This window comes from Neovison vison, chromosome X (assembly GCF_020171115.1).
Source record: "Neovison vison isolate M4711 chromosome X, ASM_NN_V1, whole genome shotgun sequence".
Classification (NCBI taxonomy): domain Eukaryota; kingdom Metazoa; phylum Chordata; class Mammalia; order Carnivora; family Mustelidae; genus Neogale; species Neogale vison.
The window spans coordinates 45,744,391-45,763,862 of record NC_058105.1 but is presented as its reverse complement, the minus strand read 5'-3'; the positions used below and the strand labels follow the sequence as shown (position 1 = coordinate 45,763,862).

Sequence of the window (19,472 nt, the reverse complement as noted above, 5' to 3'; positions counted from 1 at the left end):
GACTCTTGAGACAATTCCATCAGTTCACAAGAACCCAACCCAGCTTGGTCCTAATGCAAGGGACTTGAGTTCCTGTGTAAAGCTCCTGAAATTCAGGGATAGAAGAATGGATAAATTCTAAGAATGCATTGAGAGTTTGGCTCAATCGTAGACAAAAGGGAGATCCCAGAAGGAGAGTTTGCCTGAGGCACATGAAAGACAGAAGACATAAATGGGCAGAAAAATAGGTCCATTACTCTGATGATTGAGAGAGACAAAATGAAATCATTTGACCTGCACGTGTAAGGAATATACTAGTTTGAAAGTTCACATGCATGTACATGGAAGGTGGGGGTGGGGCTGGGTCAAAGCTGCTTCTGTATCCCTGGTTTAATACACGGAGGATTATTTCATTCTAAAGTTGTTCCGTAGGTCCCAATCATATGGTGGGGGGTGGGAGGGAGAACAGGCCTAAAACACTTCCTTTATGAGAGTCTGGGGATGGGGAGCCTAGGGTTCCACAAGTACACTCCTAATGGCTAATTGAAGGCATAAGAGTGGGAATTAAGGCTGGGAAGGAAAAAGTAGGATGAATAAAGGCTCAGTTATTTAGGTTAACTGGGGCATTTTGAAAGGTAACTTAATGGATGGAGGTGGTTGAGTTCCTTATCTGGTTGTTTTGCTAAGAGATGGATCATATACCAACCCATTTGTCTATTCAAGATAGGTATTTTTTTTAAAAGTTTTTATTTTAATTCCAATTAGTTAACATAGTGTTATATTAGTTTCAGGTGTATAGTTTAGTGATTCAAGAATTCCATACACCACCCATGTATGGTGTCTCATGGATCTCATGGGGATTAAGGAGTGCTCATCACAAGTGAACTCCTTAGTCCACATCTCTAATTTAACCCATCTTCCTACCCACTTCCCCTCTGGTAACCATCAGTTTTTTCCTCTGTCTTTCTCTCTCTATTTTCTTTGCTCATTTGTTTTGTTTCTAAAAATCCACTTATGACTGTAATTATATGGTATTTCTTTCCCTCAGTTATTTTGCTTAACATTATACTCTCTATCTCCATCCATGTCATTGCAAATGGCAAGATTTCAATCTTTTTATGGCTGAATAATATTACATTGTATATTATACCACATCTTCCCTATCCATTCATCAACCGATGGATACTTGGGCTACTTCCATATTTTGGCTATTGTAAATAATGCTGCTATGAACGTAGGGGTGCATGTATCCCTACAAATTGGTGTGTTTGTACTCTCTGGGTAAATACCCAGTAGTGAGATTGCTGGATTATAGGGTAGCTCTATTTTTAATTTTTTGAGGAACCCCTGTACTGTTTTCCACAGTGGCTGTGCCAAGTCATATTTCTGCCAATAATACCGAGGGTTCCTTTTTCTTCACACCCTCGCCAACACTTGTTGTTTCTTCTGTTGTTGATTTTAGCCATTTCACAGGGGTGAGGTGAAATCTCTTTGTAGTTTTGATTTACATTTCCCTGATGATGAGTGATGTTGAGCATTTTTTCATGTGTCTGTTGGCCATCTGGATGTCTTTTTGGGGAAATGTCTGTTATCATGAGCACACTATGAAGGCACACACACAGTTGTGTCTTTCCACAATGTCAGTTCTGTTCAGAGATCAGTTGGGCAGAGCCTTTGGTGGCAATTGCCTTCTTTAAGTGGTCAGACAAGAGAGAGGTCATGTCTGAAGAATATGACATTTTGCTGCAAAAATCCTCCCTTTTAAAAAAAATAATTTTTATTTATTTTCAGCATAACAGTTTCATTATTTTTGCACCACACCCAGTGCTCCATGAAATCCGTGACCTCTCTAATACCCACCACCTGGTTCCCCCAACCTCCCACCCCCCCCCCACCACTTCAAACACCTCAGATTGTTTTTCAGAGTCCATAGTCTCTCATGGTTCACCTCCCCTTGCAATTTCCCCCAACTCCCTTCTCCTCTCTAACTCCCCATGTCCTCCATGCTATTTGTTATGCTCCACAAATAAGTGAAACCATAGGATAATTGACTTTGTCTGCTTGACTTATTTCACTCAGCATAATCTCTTCCAGTCCCGTCCATGTTGCTACAAAAGTTGGGTATTCATCCTTTCTAATGGAGGCATAATACTCCATAGTGTATATGGACCACATCTTCCTTATCCATTTGTCCGTTGAAGGGCATCTTGGTTCTTTCCACAGTTTGGCAACCGTGGCCATTGCTGCTATAAACATTGGGGTACAGATGGCTCTTCTTTTCACGACATCTGTATCTTTGGGGTAAATACCCAGTAGTGCCATTGCAGGGTCATAGGGAAGCTCTATTTTTAATTTCTTGAGGAATCTCCACACTGTTCTCCAAAGAGGCTGCACCAACTTGCATTCCCACCAACAGTGTAAGAGGGTTCCCCTTTCTCCACATCCTCTCCAACACATGTTGTTTCCTGTCTTGCTAATTTTGGCCATTCTAACTGGTGTAAGGTGATACCTCAATGTGGTTTTAATTTGAATCTCCCTGATGGCTAGTGATGATGAACATTTTTTCATGTGTCTGATAGCCATTTGTATGTCTTCATTGGAGAAGTGTCTGTTCGTATCTTCTGCCCATTTTTTGATATGATTATCTGTTTTGTGTTTGTTGAGTGTGCGAAGTTCTTTATAGATCCTGGATTTCAAGATATGTCTCCAAAGGCAAAGGAAACAAAAGCGAAAATAAACTTTTGGGACTTCATCAAAACCAAAAGCTTCGCACAGCAAAGGAAACAGTCAAAAAAACAAAGAGGCAACCCACGGAATGGGAGAAGATATTTGCAAATGACAGTACAGACAAAAGGTTGATATCCAGGATCTATAAAGAACTCCTCCCCCCTTTTTTTAAAAAGGGATTTAATCGGTCTTGGGCCCCTGCAGACCTTCTCTGGTTCTGTTTGTTATTAGTTCTGGGGTGTCAGCTGATGCTGATCCCAACAATATCTCCTGGATGCAGTATCTTTAACTACTTGCATCATTGCTTGACACATATGTACATTGATGAACATATGTAATGTAACATCATTACATATGTTCATGTCTTCTGCCCATTTTTTAAGTGAATTATTTGGTTTTTAGATGTTGAGTGATATCAATTCTTTATATATTTTGGATACTAATCCATTATTAGATATATCATTTACAAATGTCTTTTCCCATTCTGTTTTGTTGATTGTTTCCTTTGCTGTGCAGAACCTTTTATGTTGATGTAGTCCCAATAGTTTGTTTTTCCTTTTGTTTCCCTTGCCACAGGAGACCTCGCTAGAAAAAAATTGTTATGGCTGATGTCAAAGAAGTTTCTACCAGTGTTCCCTTCTAGGATTTTTATGGCTTTGGGTCTCACATTTAGTTCTTTAATCCATTTTGCACTTATTTATATATATGATGCACGAAAGTGGTCCAGTTTCTATCTTTTGCATGTTGCTGTCAAGTTTTCCCAACACTATTTGTTGGAAACATTTTTTCCCACTCGATAATTTTACCTCCTTTGTTGAAGATTAATTGGCTATATGGTTATGGGTTTATTTCTGAGTTTTCTATTATGTTCTATTGCTCTATGTGTCTATTTGTGTGCCAGTACCATACTCTTTTGACTACTACAGCCTTGTAATATAACTTGAAGTCCAGAATTATGATGTCTCCAACTTTGCTTTTCCTTTTCAAGGTTGCTTTGGATATTTGCAGCCTTTTGTGGTTACATATAAATTTTAGAATTCTTTGTTCTAGTTCTGTGAAAAAATGCTGTTGTATTTTGGTAAGGATTGTATTAGATGTGTAGATTGCTTTGGGTAGTGTAGGCATTTTAACAATATTTGTTCTTCCAAGCCATGAGCATGGAATTTCTTTCCATTTCTTTGTGTTGTCTTCAGTTTCTTTCTTCAGTGTTTTATAATTTTCAGAGTACAGGGCTTTCACATCTTTGGTTAGGTTCATTCCTAGGTATCTTATTACTTTGTTGTGATTGTAAATGGGATTGTTTTCATAATTTTTCTTTCTTATGCTTCATTATTGCTGTATAGTAATGCAAGATTTCCATACATCGATTTTGTATCTTTTGACTTTACTGAATTTGTTTATCAGTTCTAATAGTTCTTGGTGTACTCTTTAGAGTTTTCTATATAGTATGGTGGATGCCTTGGCAGTCAAAAGCTCAATGGCAACTACTTACCACTACAGAAATTTAGATTTCAGAAGCTAGTCAGTGTTAGACGGATGGTAGTAGAGATACTGGGGAATGAAATCTATGGCTGTTCCAATCAGACCAGAATTCATTTTAGAAGAAAGTAAATAGACTATTACTTGGCACCACAAAGACACAGATCAACATCCTGTTTCAAACCTTTACATACTCTCTGATATTAAAGATGGCACTTAAGTTATCTGATATATACACATTAAGTGCTAATACATACAGAGCTTAAAATAGGTCTTTTCTCAGTTTAATAAATATTAAACAGCAATGGGGTCTGTTCTGTAAATGGATTAAGAACAACTTGTCCAACAAAATTTCAGTCTCACAGTGTACTCTTTCAGTTTGTGGTAGGTCCACTCCCCTGTTAGTAAATATCTTGGAATCAGTACTGGATCACCTTGTGAATTACCAGACAACATTATGCTGGTATGACCATAAAATTCTAGGATAAAAATTTGAGTAAGAAAGAGACTACAAGTAAATGTAACCTCCACAGGAACAGAGATTTCTTTCACTTGTGTTTCTACTGTATCTCCAGTGCCTAGGATAAAGAAGGTACTCTTAGGTATTTCTGGAATGAATGAAAGGCACCAGAGAATTTAAGAAAGTGAAAGAACAGTTCAAGGAGGCAAGGAGATTCACACACACCCACAGATCCCAGCAGAGCTCAGACTCCCTTCTTTAAGGCTGGCATTCACCCAAGAGTGTATGCTGTGGAATAAAGAAAAAAAATGATCCACAGTTCAGCTAAAGCCATTTAATCAGCACAGCAAAAGTAGCCCTCCTCTGATAATTGACATCCATTGTCAGTCCAGATATTGTATAGAATCATTTCCAGATGGTTCTTTATCACTTAAATATTGCACAGTTGTAATAAGTATTTAAATATAAGTGAAACCTAAAGGAAAATATATGAACATTCACGGTAAGAATATAGTTCCTTTTCATCATCAAAGTCATCAGTGATTTTCAGCAAATGGCGACTTTCTCTAAGATGAACCTAAAAGGCCATTGCAAAAGTCTCTTTTCTTTAGAAAACAGAGACAGGGGATTGCTGGAGAGGGTGGTTATAGGGGTAAGAGATGAGCCCCCAAATTGATCTTCCCAGGGGGTTAGGGCCAAGTAAAGTAAATCAAGGGGAATGGAATTTCAAGAAAAGATGGTGAGTAAATTTAGTTCCTACTGTTACTGTAACACATTACCATATTCTTGGCGGCTTAAAATAACACAAATATATTAGCTTACAGCCTTGGATGTTGGGAACACAAAACGGACCTCACTGGTCTGAATTGAAGGTGATGGTCAGGCTTCATTTCTCTAAGGGATCCTGGGCAGAATCTGCTTCCTTGCCTATTCCAGCTTCTGGATCATTGAGGGACATTTATTCCGCCTATCATAGTGAAAGTGCCAGCACTTCACCTGGGCCCCAGCAGGTTCATGCTCAACCACAGTCGTGCTTAAACGCGTTGCTCTGTTTGCCCCGTGGATCACAGAAAGGAAGGGCTCAAGACTACAGGAAGGATGTAGGGGTAAAGGAATCCGAAGATTCAAGAACCCGCAAGCTCTGTCCTGGGGAAGTAGGTACATGATGGGGCCTTCTTCCAAAGAATGTCTGGGGAAACTAGACAGGCGTGTATGGCAGGAGGCTGAGATCCAAGCTGGTTCTAACCCCTGCCCACATCTCCACACGGCCAAAGATCATGAGAGCTTGGATGTGACTGCGAGAGAAGACTTAATAGGACAGTTGAAGAGGAGCTAGGAACCGCCCGACCCCTGGCCATAGGGGCAACAGACAGGAAAGAGCCTAGGACCCAGGGCGGGTCCTGACAGGAAAAAAGGCCCTCCTTCTTGGGCAACTGTGGGGACTGCAAAACGGCAAAGCATGCTACCAGTTTAAATGAGCAGGGAAACAGCCGCGTGGCAGAAAGAATGGGCGCAGAGCAGGGGTTGGTTTTCTCAGGGTCAAGGTGTAGGTCTGCCTTCCTTTAGAAAAGGCTTGGTGGTGAGGCCTCCGTGGGGGTCCTCCCCGCCCTCCTCCCTTCGGTGGCCCCGCGAAGCGATGAAGGAAGAAAGTGAGAGGGCCATCCACCCCAGAACCTCCGGGGTAGTCGGGCCTTAGGCCGCCTCTCCTCGCAGCCTGCTGTCCTGACAGCCCCTGGCCCACCCGCCTCCAATTAGGGTGGTGGACGCAAGTGGGGACAGGGAGGCGGACAGACACTGAGCAGCCTGGGGGTTCTCACACACCGAGGGGCGGTTGATATCCATCCGCCGCTGTTCGCCACACACCTTCCCTCCCCGCCGCCCTCGACCTCTGGATCCCAGCCCCCACCGCCAACCGTCCCCGGGTCCCATAGGTTGCAGTGCCAGCAACGAGGGGGTGGTCGCCCGCGGAGGTCTGCAGAGGCGGGCTGCCGTGAGCCCGCCCCTTAGGCTCGGGCTCCTCCTGGCCCCGCCCCCTCTGGGTCGGAACTAGGGTGGGCCGGGGAGGGGGCGTCGAGCCCGTTCGCGCCGTATCCCTCCGCCCCCCTTCCCGACACCCTCGCCGCGAGCGTTTCGTGCCGCATCCTGCGCAGCCCATGCCCAGTTTGGTGCAGCAGCGCGGGGGGCGGGACGCCTCTTTGCGATTCTGGCCGCACGCAAGGCGGTGGGAATCCGAGTGCAGAGCTCCGAGAGGAGGGGGAGGCCGACGACTTGCACCTTGAGCCTGTGAGGGCAAGTGGGGGTGTCGTGGGGGGAGGCGGGGGACCCCCCCCCTGTCGCCCGGCTTACAGGCTGTCCGGACACCAGACCCTGACAGCCTGGTAAGGAGGAAACGACCCTGTCGTAGCTGGTCCCTGAGAGAGGTGCGCGACGCCGCGGGACCCCTGGCGAGGAGAGGCGGCGACTGGCCTGGGTCGGGTCCGGGGCACGGGGGCTGGCCGGAGAGGCTTCCTCGGATCCTCTGGAGGCGAACTGCGCCCGCCACTCCGCGGCCAGCTTTCCAGGCGCCCGCCACCCGCCGTCGACGGTGCCTGTACCGGCAGAGACCTGTGGCTGCGGGGGCGGGGGGCGGGCTCTGCTGCCGAAGAAATGGAGCGGGAGGTGGGGTGTGGAGTGCCCAAGCAGGCCACCGCGTTGGGGGGCGGGGCGGCCCGGAGCTCTATGCCCAGCTGGTGGGAGTGGATGCCCCTTGGAGTTGGCTGCTTCGGGCCCTGATTCTGGAAAGGGGCCTGTTGGGCCCCGCACCATGCATGTTATCCTTTCTACAGTTGTCTGGTTGATGCCAAAGCCTTCTCTCTGCGTGTTAGCTCTGGTGGTTTCCTCCTGCAGGTTACATCTGTAGAGGAGTGGCTTGAGAAAAAGGAGGAGCGAGACAATGGCCTGGATTTCTGGAGGTTTGTGGCACTGGCGGGGGGGGGGGGGGGTTCGGGAAATGGGCAGCAGCCATTGAGTGGAAACCACCCGAATGGGGTGACTGGTGGGATCAGGACAGGTCAGACATCCAGGAATACCTTCCAAAATTCCCCTTTGTATTAGCTTTCTAAGCACTTTTCTTGCCTTACTCCTTCATCTCCACCCAAAATTCCTGCTACAATTGGGCTAGGACGTGAGGGTGAGACACAAGTCATAATTACAAGTGTCACTGCACATACTGTTTTCTGGAATATGCTGTGTTCTTTCCCCCATTTCTGTAGTACAAGGGAGTGTGAACACCTAGTGGTTAATTCTCATAATTGGAGAAAGGAGTAATGGGAAGAGTGTCATGTGAAGAGTTGTTATCCAGAACTGTGAAACAGAGAGCCTAAATTGAATGTGAATATTTTATCAACAGGATCCTAAATGTTAGAAGATAATATGGATACTCTTATTTTTGGTGTTGGTCAGTTCACCAAGCACTCAGTTGCTACCATTATTTCCTGAATGTTTTACCTTTGTGTCTGTCCATAGACTTGCTTGAAGGCTGCTCATTTCTGTAAGGAAGGAGAGAGGAGGAGACTGGTTCAGATCTCTGGAGGTTTCTGTGAAGGTGGGTAAATCAGGAGAGCACTTTAGAGTAAGATCATGGCAAGTGTCTTTGATCCACGTGGGTCTGGGACCTCCTCCACCTCTCCTGTTTGCTGCCAGATTTACACACTGCCACAGCATCCCTTGTCCTTTTCTTGCAGGAGATACTAGGAATTTTGGGGTAGTTGTGAATTGCTCTGAAGGGAAGTAGAAGACCTGAGAGCAGGGACAAGGAGACAGGAAACAGACAAATGGAACTCTTATGGTAAGAGATACTTGCATCAGAGGTCAATGTGCCCTCTTACATATTTAGTAGTCAGGCTCCATTTTCTCCTTTATTATTACTTATTCCTAGGATATCCTCCAAGTTGCTTTAGGGTTTGACAACACTGGAATCAAGGGAAGGAGGGCAAAATCAGACGACATCCATATAGGTTGGTATGAGAGTAGGTACAGCTTTGGGTGGGGAAGTGGAAATCAACACTGGCCTAAGAGCTATTAGGGTACTTTGGGGGCTCCTAAACTTCTCCCATTGCTAACACTTACTAGTTTCATACCTGTTTTGTATCAGGCAAAGTAACATGGCAAACTCTGGGGTAAAACATGGGTGAAATGAGGATGACAGAAGACTTTCTAAGTAGTCCCAACTGTCCTGCTAAACATTTAAAGTCCAGTCTCTGTGTGAATCTCTGCACAGAACAACACAATTAGAAGAGATTCAAAGCCCATGTCATTCTCTTTCCATAGATCCACCTCCAGTGGCAGCTCTGGTGGTGTTGGAATTGCTGCTGATCACTACCCTCAACAGGTCTGCACCCAGCCGGGAACATCCATCATCCCCCCAGCTTGGTTGTGCCTCCTCCACACTTTGTCTGTGATATTGACTGAGGCTAGGCTTCAGAAGGAGGTTGATTGACTGATGGACTAGTGATTGATTCTAACCTTTGTTTCCAACTATACCAACTGAATCACTGAAAGATCAGTGTCAAGATACAGAACTGTGGGAGATCTGTGGTAGAGGCTGAGCTTGGGGTGGGTCTACTTAACTAGGCCTCTTCTGTAACTTGTACCATGACTGGAGCTGAGATTGAACCTGCTGCCCAGGCAAAGCCTGAAAAGAAGGCTGGAGAAGAGGTTGGGGGTGGGGCTAAAAGAGAGAATGAAATCCCATTGGTGGTCAGACCCAAGGTTAGGACCCAGGCACAGGTAATTCCTGGGGTAAGGCCTAAATCTGATGCCGTGGTAGTAGGTGGTGCAAGGCCCAGAGCTGAACCTGTGGGAGTAGGTACAATGCATCCAAAGCCCGAGGCCAAGGCAATCCCTGGGTCAAGACCCTCAGATAAAGCCCATTCTTGGGCCCAAACTGAGTTTGATAGTAAAGCAATGTTGAAGACAGGGGGAGTGTCCCAGACCAATACCATAGCCTGGCAACTGGTCAGTACTGAGTCTGGGTCAGCTGCTAAATCTAAGACATTATCTATGGAAAGGGAACTGATCAGTGTGGATACTGAGTCCTTTTCTGGCACCAAGGTCAAGTACCAATCAGGAAAACAGCCTTTGTTTGGGTCAGAGGAGAAGACCAATGTTGGGGCCTGGTGGTGCCCCAGGCCTACATCCAAACAAGAGATCTCTCAGAAGTATGATTTCAGTTGGGTGGACAGATCCTCTGTGAGTTCCTGGTTCTGGAGTGGAGAAGAGGTCAGTACAAAGTTTCATCCTAGAGGCAGGGTAAAGGCCAGTGCCAGATCCAGGCACATAGCTAGAGAAGAGGCCATGTTTAGGCCCACTATCAATCAGGAGTACTATATCTTGTCTAGTTCTGGCTCTGAGGATGAATCTTTTAAGACATCCTGGCTCTGGGCCAGAGAAAAGACTAATACGTGGTCCAGGCCCAAGGAAGAAATCAATAACAGGTCCAGGTTTAGGTCCAAGAAGGAAATCTCTGAGTCCAGTTCTGGATCTGGATGTGAAGACAATGTGAAGTCCTGGTTCTGGGCTAAGGAGGAAGCCAAATCCAGGTCCAAACCCAGAATCAGGAAAGGGGCCAATGTCCGGGCAAGGCACAGGACAAAGCAAGAAGCTTCCATTGATTTTGTTTCTGGATCTATAGATGTAGTCAAAAAAGAGTCCTGGTTCTGGCCTAGAGAAAAGACTGATAACTTGTCAAAGCCCAAGTCCAAGAAAGAGGCCAGGACCAGAATAACAGCAAAGGAAAAGGTGAAAACTAAGGCCAGAGCCAGGGCCAGGGAAGAAGCCAAGTCTGAGGAGGAGTTCCTCCTTGGGAACTGGTTCTGGGCTACAGAAGAGTCTAGTGTAGTTGGTGGGTCCAGTGTCAAGTACAGTTCTCAAGGGGAGGATGGGTCAGTTGTTGGCAGTTGGTTCTGGACTGAAGAAGAAGCCAGTATGAGGACTGATGCCAGCAGTAAATCCAGACCAAGGGCTGAGGAAGAGTCTGCTGGTAATTCCATGCTTGGTTCTGGGGAAAAGATCAGTATGCAAACTGGGGCTGAGGCTACCTTCAAATCTGTGGTAGCATATGATAAAGGAAAGGTCATTGCTGGTTCCTGCTTCTGGGCAAGTGAAGAAATCAACCTCGAGGCTGAGGAAGAGACCATTTTTGGTCCCTGGTTTTGGGTCAATGATGAGACCAGTGTAGAAGCTGATGTTAGAGCCAGCTGTGCATCTAGGCCAAGGTCTGAGGAAGAAGAGGTCATTGGTCCCTGGTTCTGGGATAGAAAAGAGGTCGATACAGAGGCTGAGTTTGGAGAAGAAGCCAGTCCAGAAGATGAAGAAGAGACAATATTCGGGGAGTGGTTTTGGGCTGGAAACCAAGCCCAGATAGATTCTGGTGTTAAAATCAGCTGTGACACCATGCCAGGAGCTGAGGAGGAGCCCATTATTGGGTCATGGTTCTGGGATGGAGTAGAAGCTTATGTGGGAACTGAGGTCAGCAACAAGTCTAGTCTGAAGGACAAGGAAGAGGTTATTCTGTCATCTTGGTTTGGGACCACAGAAGAGGTCAGTATGCAGTATGGAGCTGGTGCCAGATGTAAATTTATGGCACGGGCTGAAGAGATGAATAATGAGTCTTGCTTCTGGGGTAAAGACGATCCCTGCGTGTATACTGCCAATGGAGGCAGCTGGAAGTTAAGGCCAGAGGAGGAACAAGACCGTGTTGATTCATCATTCTTGTCCAGAAAATACACAAGCCCAGAGATCGTTATAGGGCCCTGGTTATGGGCTACAGAAGAGGTCACTATAGATGATGGGCCTGGAGAAGAGTCCAAGGCACTAATGGAGGAGGAGACCATGATCACATCCTGGTTCTGGAAAGGAGATAAAACCAGTAGAGAGGCTACAGACAGAGAAGAATCCAGGTCAGATGCTGAGGAGGAGGAGAACATTATTGATTCTTGGTTCTGGGATGGGGAAGAGGACAGGCTCAAGACAGCAGCTGAGGCTAGAGAAAAGGACAGGCTGGCAACTGAGAAGGAGGCTATTGTTGGGTCCTGGTTCTGGTCCAGGGAAGAGATCATTAGGAAAGAGACTGGCTTTTGCAACAATTCCGATCCAGAGGCCAAAGAGGAGGAAGCCACTGTTGGGTCTTGGTTCTGGGCTGAAGAAGAGGCCAATTTGGAGGCAGGAGCCAGTTTTGAGTCCGTGCCAGTGACTGAGGAAGAGGAAATCATTGTTGGGTCCTGGTTTTGGGCTGAAGAAGAAGACAGTACAGAGTTTGGGCCTCAGGATGTAGAAGAGAGCAGGTCAAACACTGAAGAAGAAATCATTTTTGGATCCTGGTTCTATGCTGCAAAGGAAGTCAGTGCAGAAGCAAAGAAATGCTGTGCATCTCAGCCAGAGGATGATGAGGAGATAAATGTTGAGTCCTGGTTCTGGTCTGAAGAGAAGGACATTAATGAGACTGGAACTGTGGTTACCTGTGAGTCCAGGCTAGAAAACAAGGAAGGGACAGTTGTCGGGTCTTGGTTTGGAGCTAAAGATGAGGCCAATAACAGGACTGGGAATGGGACCAACTATGAGACCAGGACAGTAGTGGAGGAGGATGAAGCCATAGTGGGGTCCTGGTTCTGGGCAGGAGATGAGTCCCATTTTGAATCAAATCCTAGGCCTGTGTTCAGGGCCATTCACAGGTCTGAGTGTTCATTTGAGCAGGAGCCTGATGCCTCATGCAGGCCCCAGAGCTGGGAAGAGGTCACCATTCAATTCAAGCCTGGTCCATGGGGTAGGGTTGGCTTCCCATCTCCAATCCCCTTTAGATTTCCAAAAGAGGCAGCATGTCTGTTCTCTGAAATGTTTGGAGAAAAGCCCAAGCACATGGAACTTAACACAGAAGGGGAAGAGCAGGAATCTTTGCTTCAGCCTGATCAGCCTAAACCTGAGTTCCTATTTCAGTATGATCCATCCTATAGGTCAGTCAGGGAAATTCGGGAGCATCTTAGAACCCGAGAGAGTGCAGAGCCTGAGAGTTGGTCCTGCAGCTGCATACAATGTGAGGTCAAAATTGGTTCTGAAGAGTTTGAAGAACTCCTTTTATTAATGGACAAAATCCGAGATCCTTTTATTCATGAAATATCTAAAATCACAATGGGTATGAGAAGTGCTTCTCAATTTACCCGAGATTTCATTCGGGATTCAGGTGTTGTCTCACTTATTGAAACCCTGCTCAATTATCCTTCCTCCCGAGTTAGGACAAGTTTTTTGGAAAATATGATTCGTTTGGCTCCACCTTATCCAAATCTAAACATGATTCAGACATATGTGTGTCAGGTGTGTGAAGAAACCCTTGCTTACAGCTTAGATTCCCCTGAACAGCTATCTGGAATAATGGTGGTTAGACATCTCACTACAACTACTGACTACCACACACTAGTTGCCAAGTATATGTCTGGATTTCTCTCCTTGTTAGCTATGGGCAATACCAAAACAAGGTTTCATGTTCTGAAAATGCTAATGAATTTGTCTGAAAATCCTGTCATGATAAAAGAACTACTCAGTGCCGAAGCAATGTCAGAATTTATGAGCCTTTTTAAAAGGAAAGAGACGAATGACAATATTCAAGTTGTTCTAACAATGTTTGAGAATATTGGTAATAATATCAAAAAGGAGTCAGTGTTCACTGACGATGATTTCAGTCTTGAGCCACTTATTTCTGCATTCCACGAAGTTGAGGAATTTGCTAAGGAACTGCAAAGCAAAACAGATGGTCAAAAGGACCCTGAGGCAGACCAAGAAAATTAGTATGATTAATCACTTGCCTTTGCCCTTATGTTCCTAAGTTAACAATTCCTTGAATAATGTTTTGATTTACATAGTTGGTTCTGTGTTGTAATGTACATCTTTGTTGCCAACACTGACTTTGCCCAACTCTGTCTGAGCTGAATCATTATTCTGATGCCAAATGAATATTAGAACTGAAAGCACATTTGTTGATATTTTCATTTTTGTCCTGATTGTGACACTTAGTATTTAAGCCAAAGTGAACTGAGCCATCAAAAGTAAGCCAGTTACCCTTACGATTATTCTAGTGTATTGAGGTCTATTTGAGGAGTATTTGTGTTTTCAATAAAGTTGTGTTAAAGTTGTCAGAAGTCACCCTTCTTGAACTTAAAATACAGATGCAAATCTAACACAGGAACACACATAGGTAATTAATGCATAAATAATATGCTCCTTGAAAAAGCTTTTTCCTAATAACTTGGAATGCAGAGGTTACCATGGGCTGCTACTCAGGGCATGCCTCAGAGAAAAAGGACCCAATTAAGTTGGGCTCTGGAACCTTTAAAAAAGACTGGGTGGTAGGAAGAAAAGCCTGGAGTTGAGAAAGGTGTTTCCATGGGAATGAGTTATCCAGTCAGCCTGGAGTGGTTAAAGGATATAGAGGATGAGGTAAGTTTTGGAGAGCTGAGAAGTTGCGTTTTGCAGCTCAGAGTATGGGGGTTTCTTTGATACTGCCTAAAAATTAAAAGAATAAGAGGAAAGTAGGCAATAACTGAGTCAGGAAAACCATTTTTTCAGGGTGGTGCCCATGGAAAATGTTACAGTAATACCATACAGCCACTAAAAGTGATGTAAGATTTTTAAATTGAATTAAGAAAAGCTCTGATGCTTTATTTGGTGAAATAAGCAAGACTGGTATACAAGGAAACTATAGCTCTATTATGAAAGTAAATGTGTGTGAGTGGGCCAAGTTTATGCAAGCTTATATTTGATGATGGGGAAAAATCGTATCAAAGGAATAAATAATTCTAAGAGACTACAATTAAAAAAAAAACTGGCTTGCCAAATAAAAATACATAAGTTAAAGGGAATAAACTTTAAAATTGCCAGAGCTCTTGAATCATACCACAGGTTTTTCACATTCAAAAAGGTAATATATATTCAGACAGGAGTAAAAGTCAGGCATACAGTTGTTTTGGATGGAGGGTAGAGGATGAAGGTGAGTGCAGGTTAAGGGGAAATATACAAAGTTGTTTGTTTGTTTTTTCCAGGAAGATAACCAGACATGCTGACCCTGTTATTTTTTTGCTTGTCTAAGAATGCAAAGTGTTTTGTTTTTTTCTTACCCGACTCTGGTATTCAAGGTTTATGGAAGCAGGGCAAAGTGGCAGTTTTGCTTGCCTCCAGAAACCACAAGCATTAACAGGGATGGTCCTGGTAGTGGGCATTGGAGTTTAAGCTTGTCTTACTTATCAGTATTTTTCAAGGTCGATTGGTGTGTGTATGTGTGTGTGTGTGTATGTGTTAATATGTTGCCCGAGTATCATACAGAATAATAAAAATCAGTTCGTCTCCAAACTCCTCATCGAATATTCCTCACCAGCCCTGTGCTCCTAACAGAGCAGGACCCAGGTCTAGCGCTAGGGCTGGGAGCTCTGGCTCCAAATCCAGCCTTCCTTCAGCTCTCTATCTTCACCAGGGACCAAAGCTTCAGATTCTTCTAGCAAGCATCTCCACTTCAGGGGCAGAAGATTCTGCCTTCCATGCTGCAGGGCTGCAGCAGGCAAGCGGACTGCATGGTCACGTGAGGCTGGTGGTGGCTCACGTGACCGGGCTCTCTCCTGGGCGAACACAGAGGTGTGCAGCACAGAAAAGGGGCGGGAATGACGTGCACTTGACGAGTGAGACACTGCCATGGGAGGGTGGTAATGCGTTGTGGTGGGTGGGTGGGTGTCTCCGCATGCTGAGCTAACCTGGAAAGGAATGTCTTGGGCCATCAGAATTAACAGCATTTGTTGGTAGAGGGCAGAGCCTCTCGGCCTATTGCCAGCGTCTTAGCTGGGGTCAGTCTTTCTCCTGAGATCTCAAGAGGCAGGAAGTGATCCTGAGGGAGGCACACGTGGAGCGAAGCAGCGGTTGCTGTTGGAGGAAGTGGGTGCGAGGCTGGGAAATGGCATCTATGGGAGGTGGTGGCTGAGACTAGGTGTGGGTGCAGGGAGTGCCCCCGACCCTCCTCTCTGCTCTCTCCTTCCTTTTGAACATCCCTGCCTCACTCCCAGCCTCCCTGCCCAGCTCTGTGTGACACTGTTTCTATTTGTGGGGTGGGAGGTAGACACACGGAGGAAATTGACTTCAGGGGTTCCCAGAGAGAAGAAACAGTGAAATGGCGATTTCTGCACACCAGTGGCGTTTTTCTGAAAAGGCAGGGATGGGAACTGATAGGGTATGTGACCTACATTACCACTCCCTTTGTCTCACCTAGTTGGCACTCTTTGTTGTCTGCCTTTCAAACGGTGGGGATGGCTAAGCTCAATACTAGGGGAGAGTTGGAGTAGGGGATGAGGGGTGGACAAGACTGACTTACTCCAAGGCTGCAGCTGCTTGGAGACGCAAGAGAGGAATTAAGCTCAATCTCGCCAGCTCTGTGAGAGGCAACACACTTAAGAGGAAGGACCCTAGATGCTTTGGGCCCTTCACATAGGATTTCTCATTAGTATTAGAGCAAACTTCTCAACTCCCAAGAGGATCCCTGGATCTCATCTCAGGCAGCAGCATTCTGGGTGTCTGCCCTGGATATGAGGTTCTGAAAAGGCCTAGTCCCATCATATCCCTCTCCACACACACAAACATAGCTCCCTCCCATATAAGGATACAAAGGTCACTGCTCTACCTGCCATATCTGAGGTCCTTTCCTTTTCAGTCTTGAACTTTAAGGGAAGGTCTTTCTAGGAACCACCTACAGAAAATGGTTTATGGATGGTCTCACGGGTTACCCTCTGGGGACCTTTCCTCGTTTTCAAAGCTTTAGACTTCATGATTTACTGAACCACTATGGCACTGCCTTATTTGTGTTGATCCCTTTTGGTCAGAGCCCACTGTGAAATAGCCACAGGATATCAACCTCTTTTTTTTTTTAAGGAAAATATAGTTAGGAAAATAAATTTTACTAATCCCTCTAATCTATTTGCATATTTTACAGACTTGAAGCCAGTTGATACATAGATACATTTCTCATTTTTTACAGCTGAATAACACTTCCTTGTGTCACTACTGTAATTTGTTCAGTCACACTATATGTAGATATTTATTTCCAATATTTTGCTGTTATAATTAGTGCTGGACAGATAACCTCATGCAAATATATTTTTGTGTGGTTAGAGGTCTGTTTTCAGGGTAGATTCCTAGAAATGGGGATAGTGAATCCTGGAAGTGGGGATGGATGATATGCATGTGCAGTGTAGTTTTATTAGGTATTCTCAAATATCCCTCTAAAGGGGTATTACACATTTGGACACTCACCAGCAATGTAGGAGAGTTCCTGTTTCGCTACAACCTTGTCAATCAACTTATCCTTTTGATATTTGTAGACTAGCTAGTGATGTCACCTCTCTCATTCATAATGTTAGTAATTGGGTTTTCCCTTTTGTCTTATTTATCCTTCTAATAAATTACTAATAATTAATTACTAATTAATTAGTATATCTATTAATTACTAATAAATTACTACTAATAAAATCCCACCAAGGGCCAGCTGTGCAAGCAGACCTTTATAAGGCTAGCAAATTCAGGTCTGTCATGTTAACTCTTCTACACATATGGTAAATGGTGTTGGAATAATTACTAGGCATTTGGGAAAACAAAGTTAGGCCTTGATACACATAAGCAAATTCCAGGAAATCTAGGTATCTTAAATATATATTTTTTTGGTATCTTAAATATTTTAAAAGGAATGGGTGAGTGAAGGGGAAGAAACACTCATTTATCTAGAATGAAGTTGGCTTGTGTTTTGTAGAGGAAAATGGACATGGTTTCTTTCCACATAATACCAGTATCATTTATTAAATAATCTGCCTCTACTCCAACAATTCCTAATGTCTCTTTTGTAGTGTATGGAATTGGTTTTGTATATTTCTGAGGTAAATGCTCCCTGGTGTTAGAAATATACAGGATTGCTTAAGCATTGTGGGGTATCTGGAATGTTATATCCATTATTCACATCTGTGATCAGACTACTCCAGTTAATTTTTATCATTTTACCTTATCTTTAATTTAATAGCATTATATTTGATTGGGGCTGAGAGGTACTGAAATTCTCATATAACTCCTTTGAAACTCTTGGAATTTCAAAATGGAAAATATTTTGGCCATGGGACGCCTGGGTGGCGCAGTTGGTTGGACGACTGCCTTCGGCTCAGGGCGTGATCCTGGAGTCCCGGGATCGAGTCCCACATCAGGCTCCCAGCCCCATGGGGAGTCTGCTTCGCTCTCTAACCTTCTCCTCGCTCATGCTCTCTCTCACTGTCTCTCTCTCTCAAATAAATAAATAAAATCTTTAAAAAAAAATAAATAAAAAAAATAAAAAAAAAAAAGAAAATATTTTGGCCAGATCAAAGAATATGTCTCTGTGTTGCCAAAGCTAGCTCGTTGTCTTTCATGGAGGATTTCATGATGGTGCTCATTACCTAGATGACTTTTTAAAGAATCCACAATATCTCTACCTCAACCATACCAGCTCAGAAGTTTAGATCCTCATACAAAAAAATAGCATCCATTTATATATGGTGAGCTCATAATTAATAAAATCACAAGGTTTATATAGAATCCAGAGTGTCAGTTTACTAATTTGTACAGGGTAATAGCAACATCAAAGGAAAGGAAATAATATTATCCATTGGATCCTCCTACTGTATGTACACCTATAGGAAATTAAAATCAAAATCAGAAGGTCAATTAAATGGAATTAAAAAGTAAATACTTTTCATATATATTTAAATGTCTGAAAGTTTGTTTTAAGGTTGGAAGGTAAGATTACTTTTAAATTTTAACTTAAATTTTATTTAAATTTAATTTGTTAAATTTATTATTATGGTTATTAATAATATTTAAAAGATTATTTATAAATCATAAATTTTAAATTATGAAAATATACTATAAATTATAAAATTATTTATAATTATTTAAATTAATAATTTAATTTATTAGATTTAATTTTAATTTTAAATTAATTTTTTAAAAATTTTTTTAAATTTATTTTCAGCATAACAGTACTCATTATTTTTGCACCACACCCAGTGCTCCATGTAATCCATGTCCTCTCTAATACCCACCACCTGGTTCCCCAACCTCCCACCCCCCGCCGCTTCAAACCCCTCAGATTGTTTTTCAGAGTCCATAGTCTCTCATGGTTCACCTCCCCTTCCAATTTCCCCCAACTCCCTTCTCCTCTCTAACTCCCCTTGTTCTCCATGCTATTTGTTATGCTCCACAAATAAGTGAAACCATATGATAATTTACTCTCTCTGCTTGACTTATTTCACTCAGCATAATCTCTTCCAGTCTGTCCATGTTGCTACAAAAGTTGGGTATTCATCCTTTCTGATGGAGGCATAATACTCCATAGTGTATATGGACCACATCTTCCTTATCCATTTGTCCGTTGAAGGGCATCTTGGTTCTTTCCACAGTTTGGCGACCGTGGCCATTGCTTCCAGAAAAATTGGGGTACAGATGGCCCTTCTTTTCACGACATCTGTATCTTTGGGGTAAATGCCCAGTAGTGCAATTGCAGGGTCATAGGGAAGCTCTATTTTTAATTTCTTGAGGAATCTCTACACTGTTCTCCAAAGAGGCTGCACCAACTTGCATTCCCACCAACAGTGGAAGAGGGTTCCCCTTTCTCCACATCCTTTCCAACACATGTAGTTTCCTGTCTTGCTAATTTTGGCCATTCTAACTGGTGTAAGGTGGTATCTCAATGTGGTTTTAATTTGAATCTCCCTGATGGCTAGTGATGATGAACATTTTTTCATGT

At 43.8% G+C, this 19,472-nt stretch overlaps 2 protein-coding genes across 5 annotated transcripts in view; both read left to right on the top strand.

Moving 5' to 3' along the window:
- The window catches only part of LOC122897383 (G-protein coupled receptor-associated sorting protein 2-like), a 148,838-nt gene that overhangs the window by 31,481 nt on the left and 97,885 nt on the right, over nt 1–19,472 (top strand). Inside the window, exon 1 of one of the 4 annotated variants that reach the window (XM_044235598.1) lies at nt 8,160–8,228. The exons of the other annotated variants lie outside the window; for them this stretch is intronic. The gene's annotated coding sequence lies outside the window, so the exon portion shown is untranslated. Of the gene's footprint in view, nt 1–8,159; nt 8,229–19,472 lie in introns of those variants that run through there. 4 annotated transcript variants of the gene reach the window in all.
- Nucleotides 8,165–13,644, top strand: GPRASP1 (G protein-coupled receptor associated sorting protein 1). The gene is made up of 3 exons (XM_044235592.1): nt 8,165–8,228; nt 8,368–8,471; nt 8,954–13,644. Exon 3 carries the CDS (start codon nt 9,278–9,280, stop codon nt 13,460–13,462), a length of 4,185 nt encoding a protein of 1,394 aa, XP_044091527.1. The 5' UTR covers nt 8,165–8,228; nt 8,368–8,471; nt 8,954–9,277; the 3' UTR covers nt 13,463–13,644.

What these genes read in the sequence shown, in the direction of transcription:
- GPRASP1 (XM_044235592.1), top strand. Translation starts at nt 9,278, where the DNA reads ATGACTGGAGCTGAGATTGAACCTGCTGCCCAGGCAAAGCCTGAAAAG.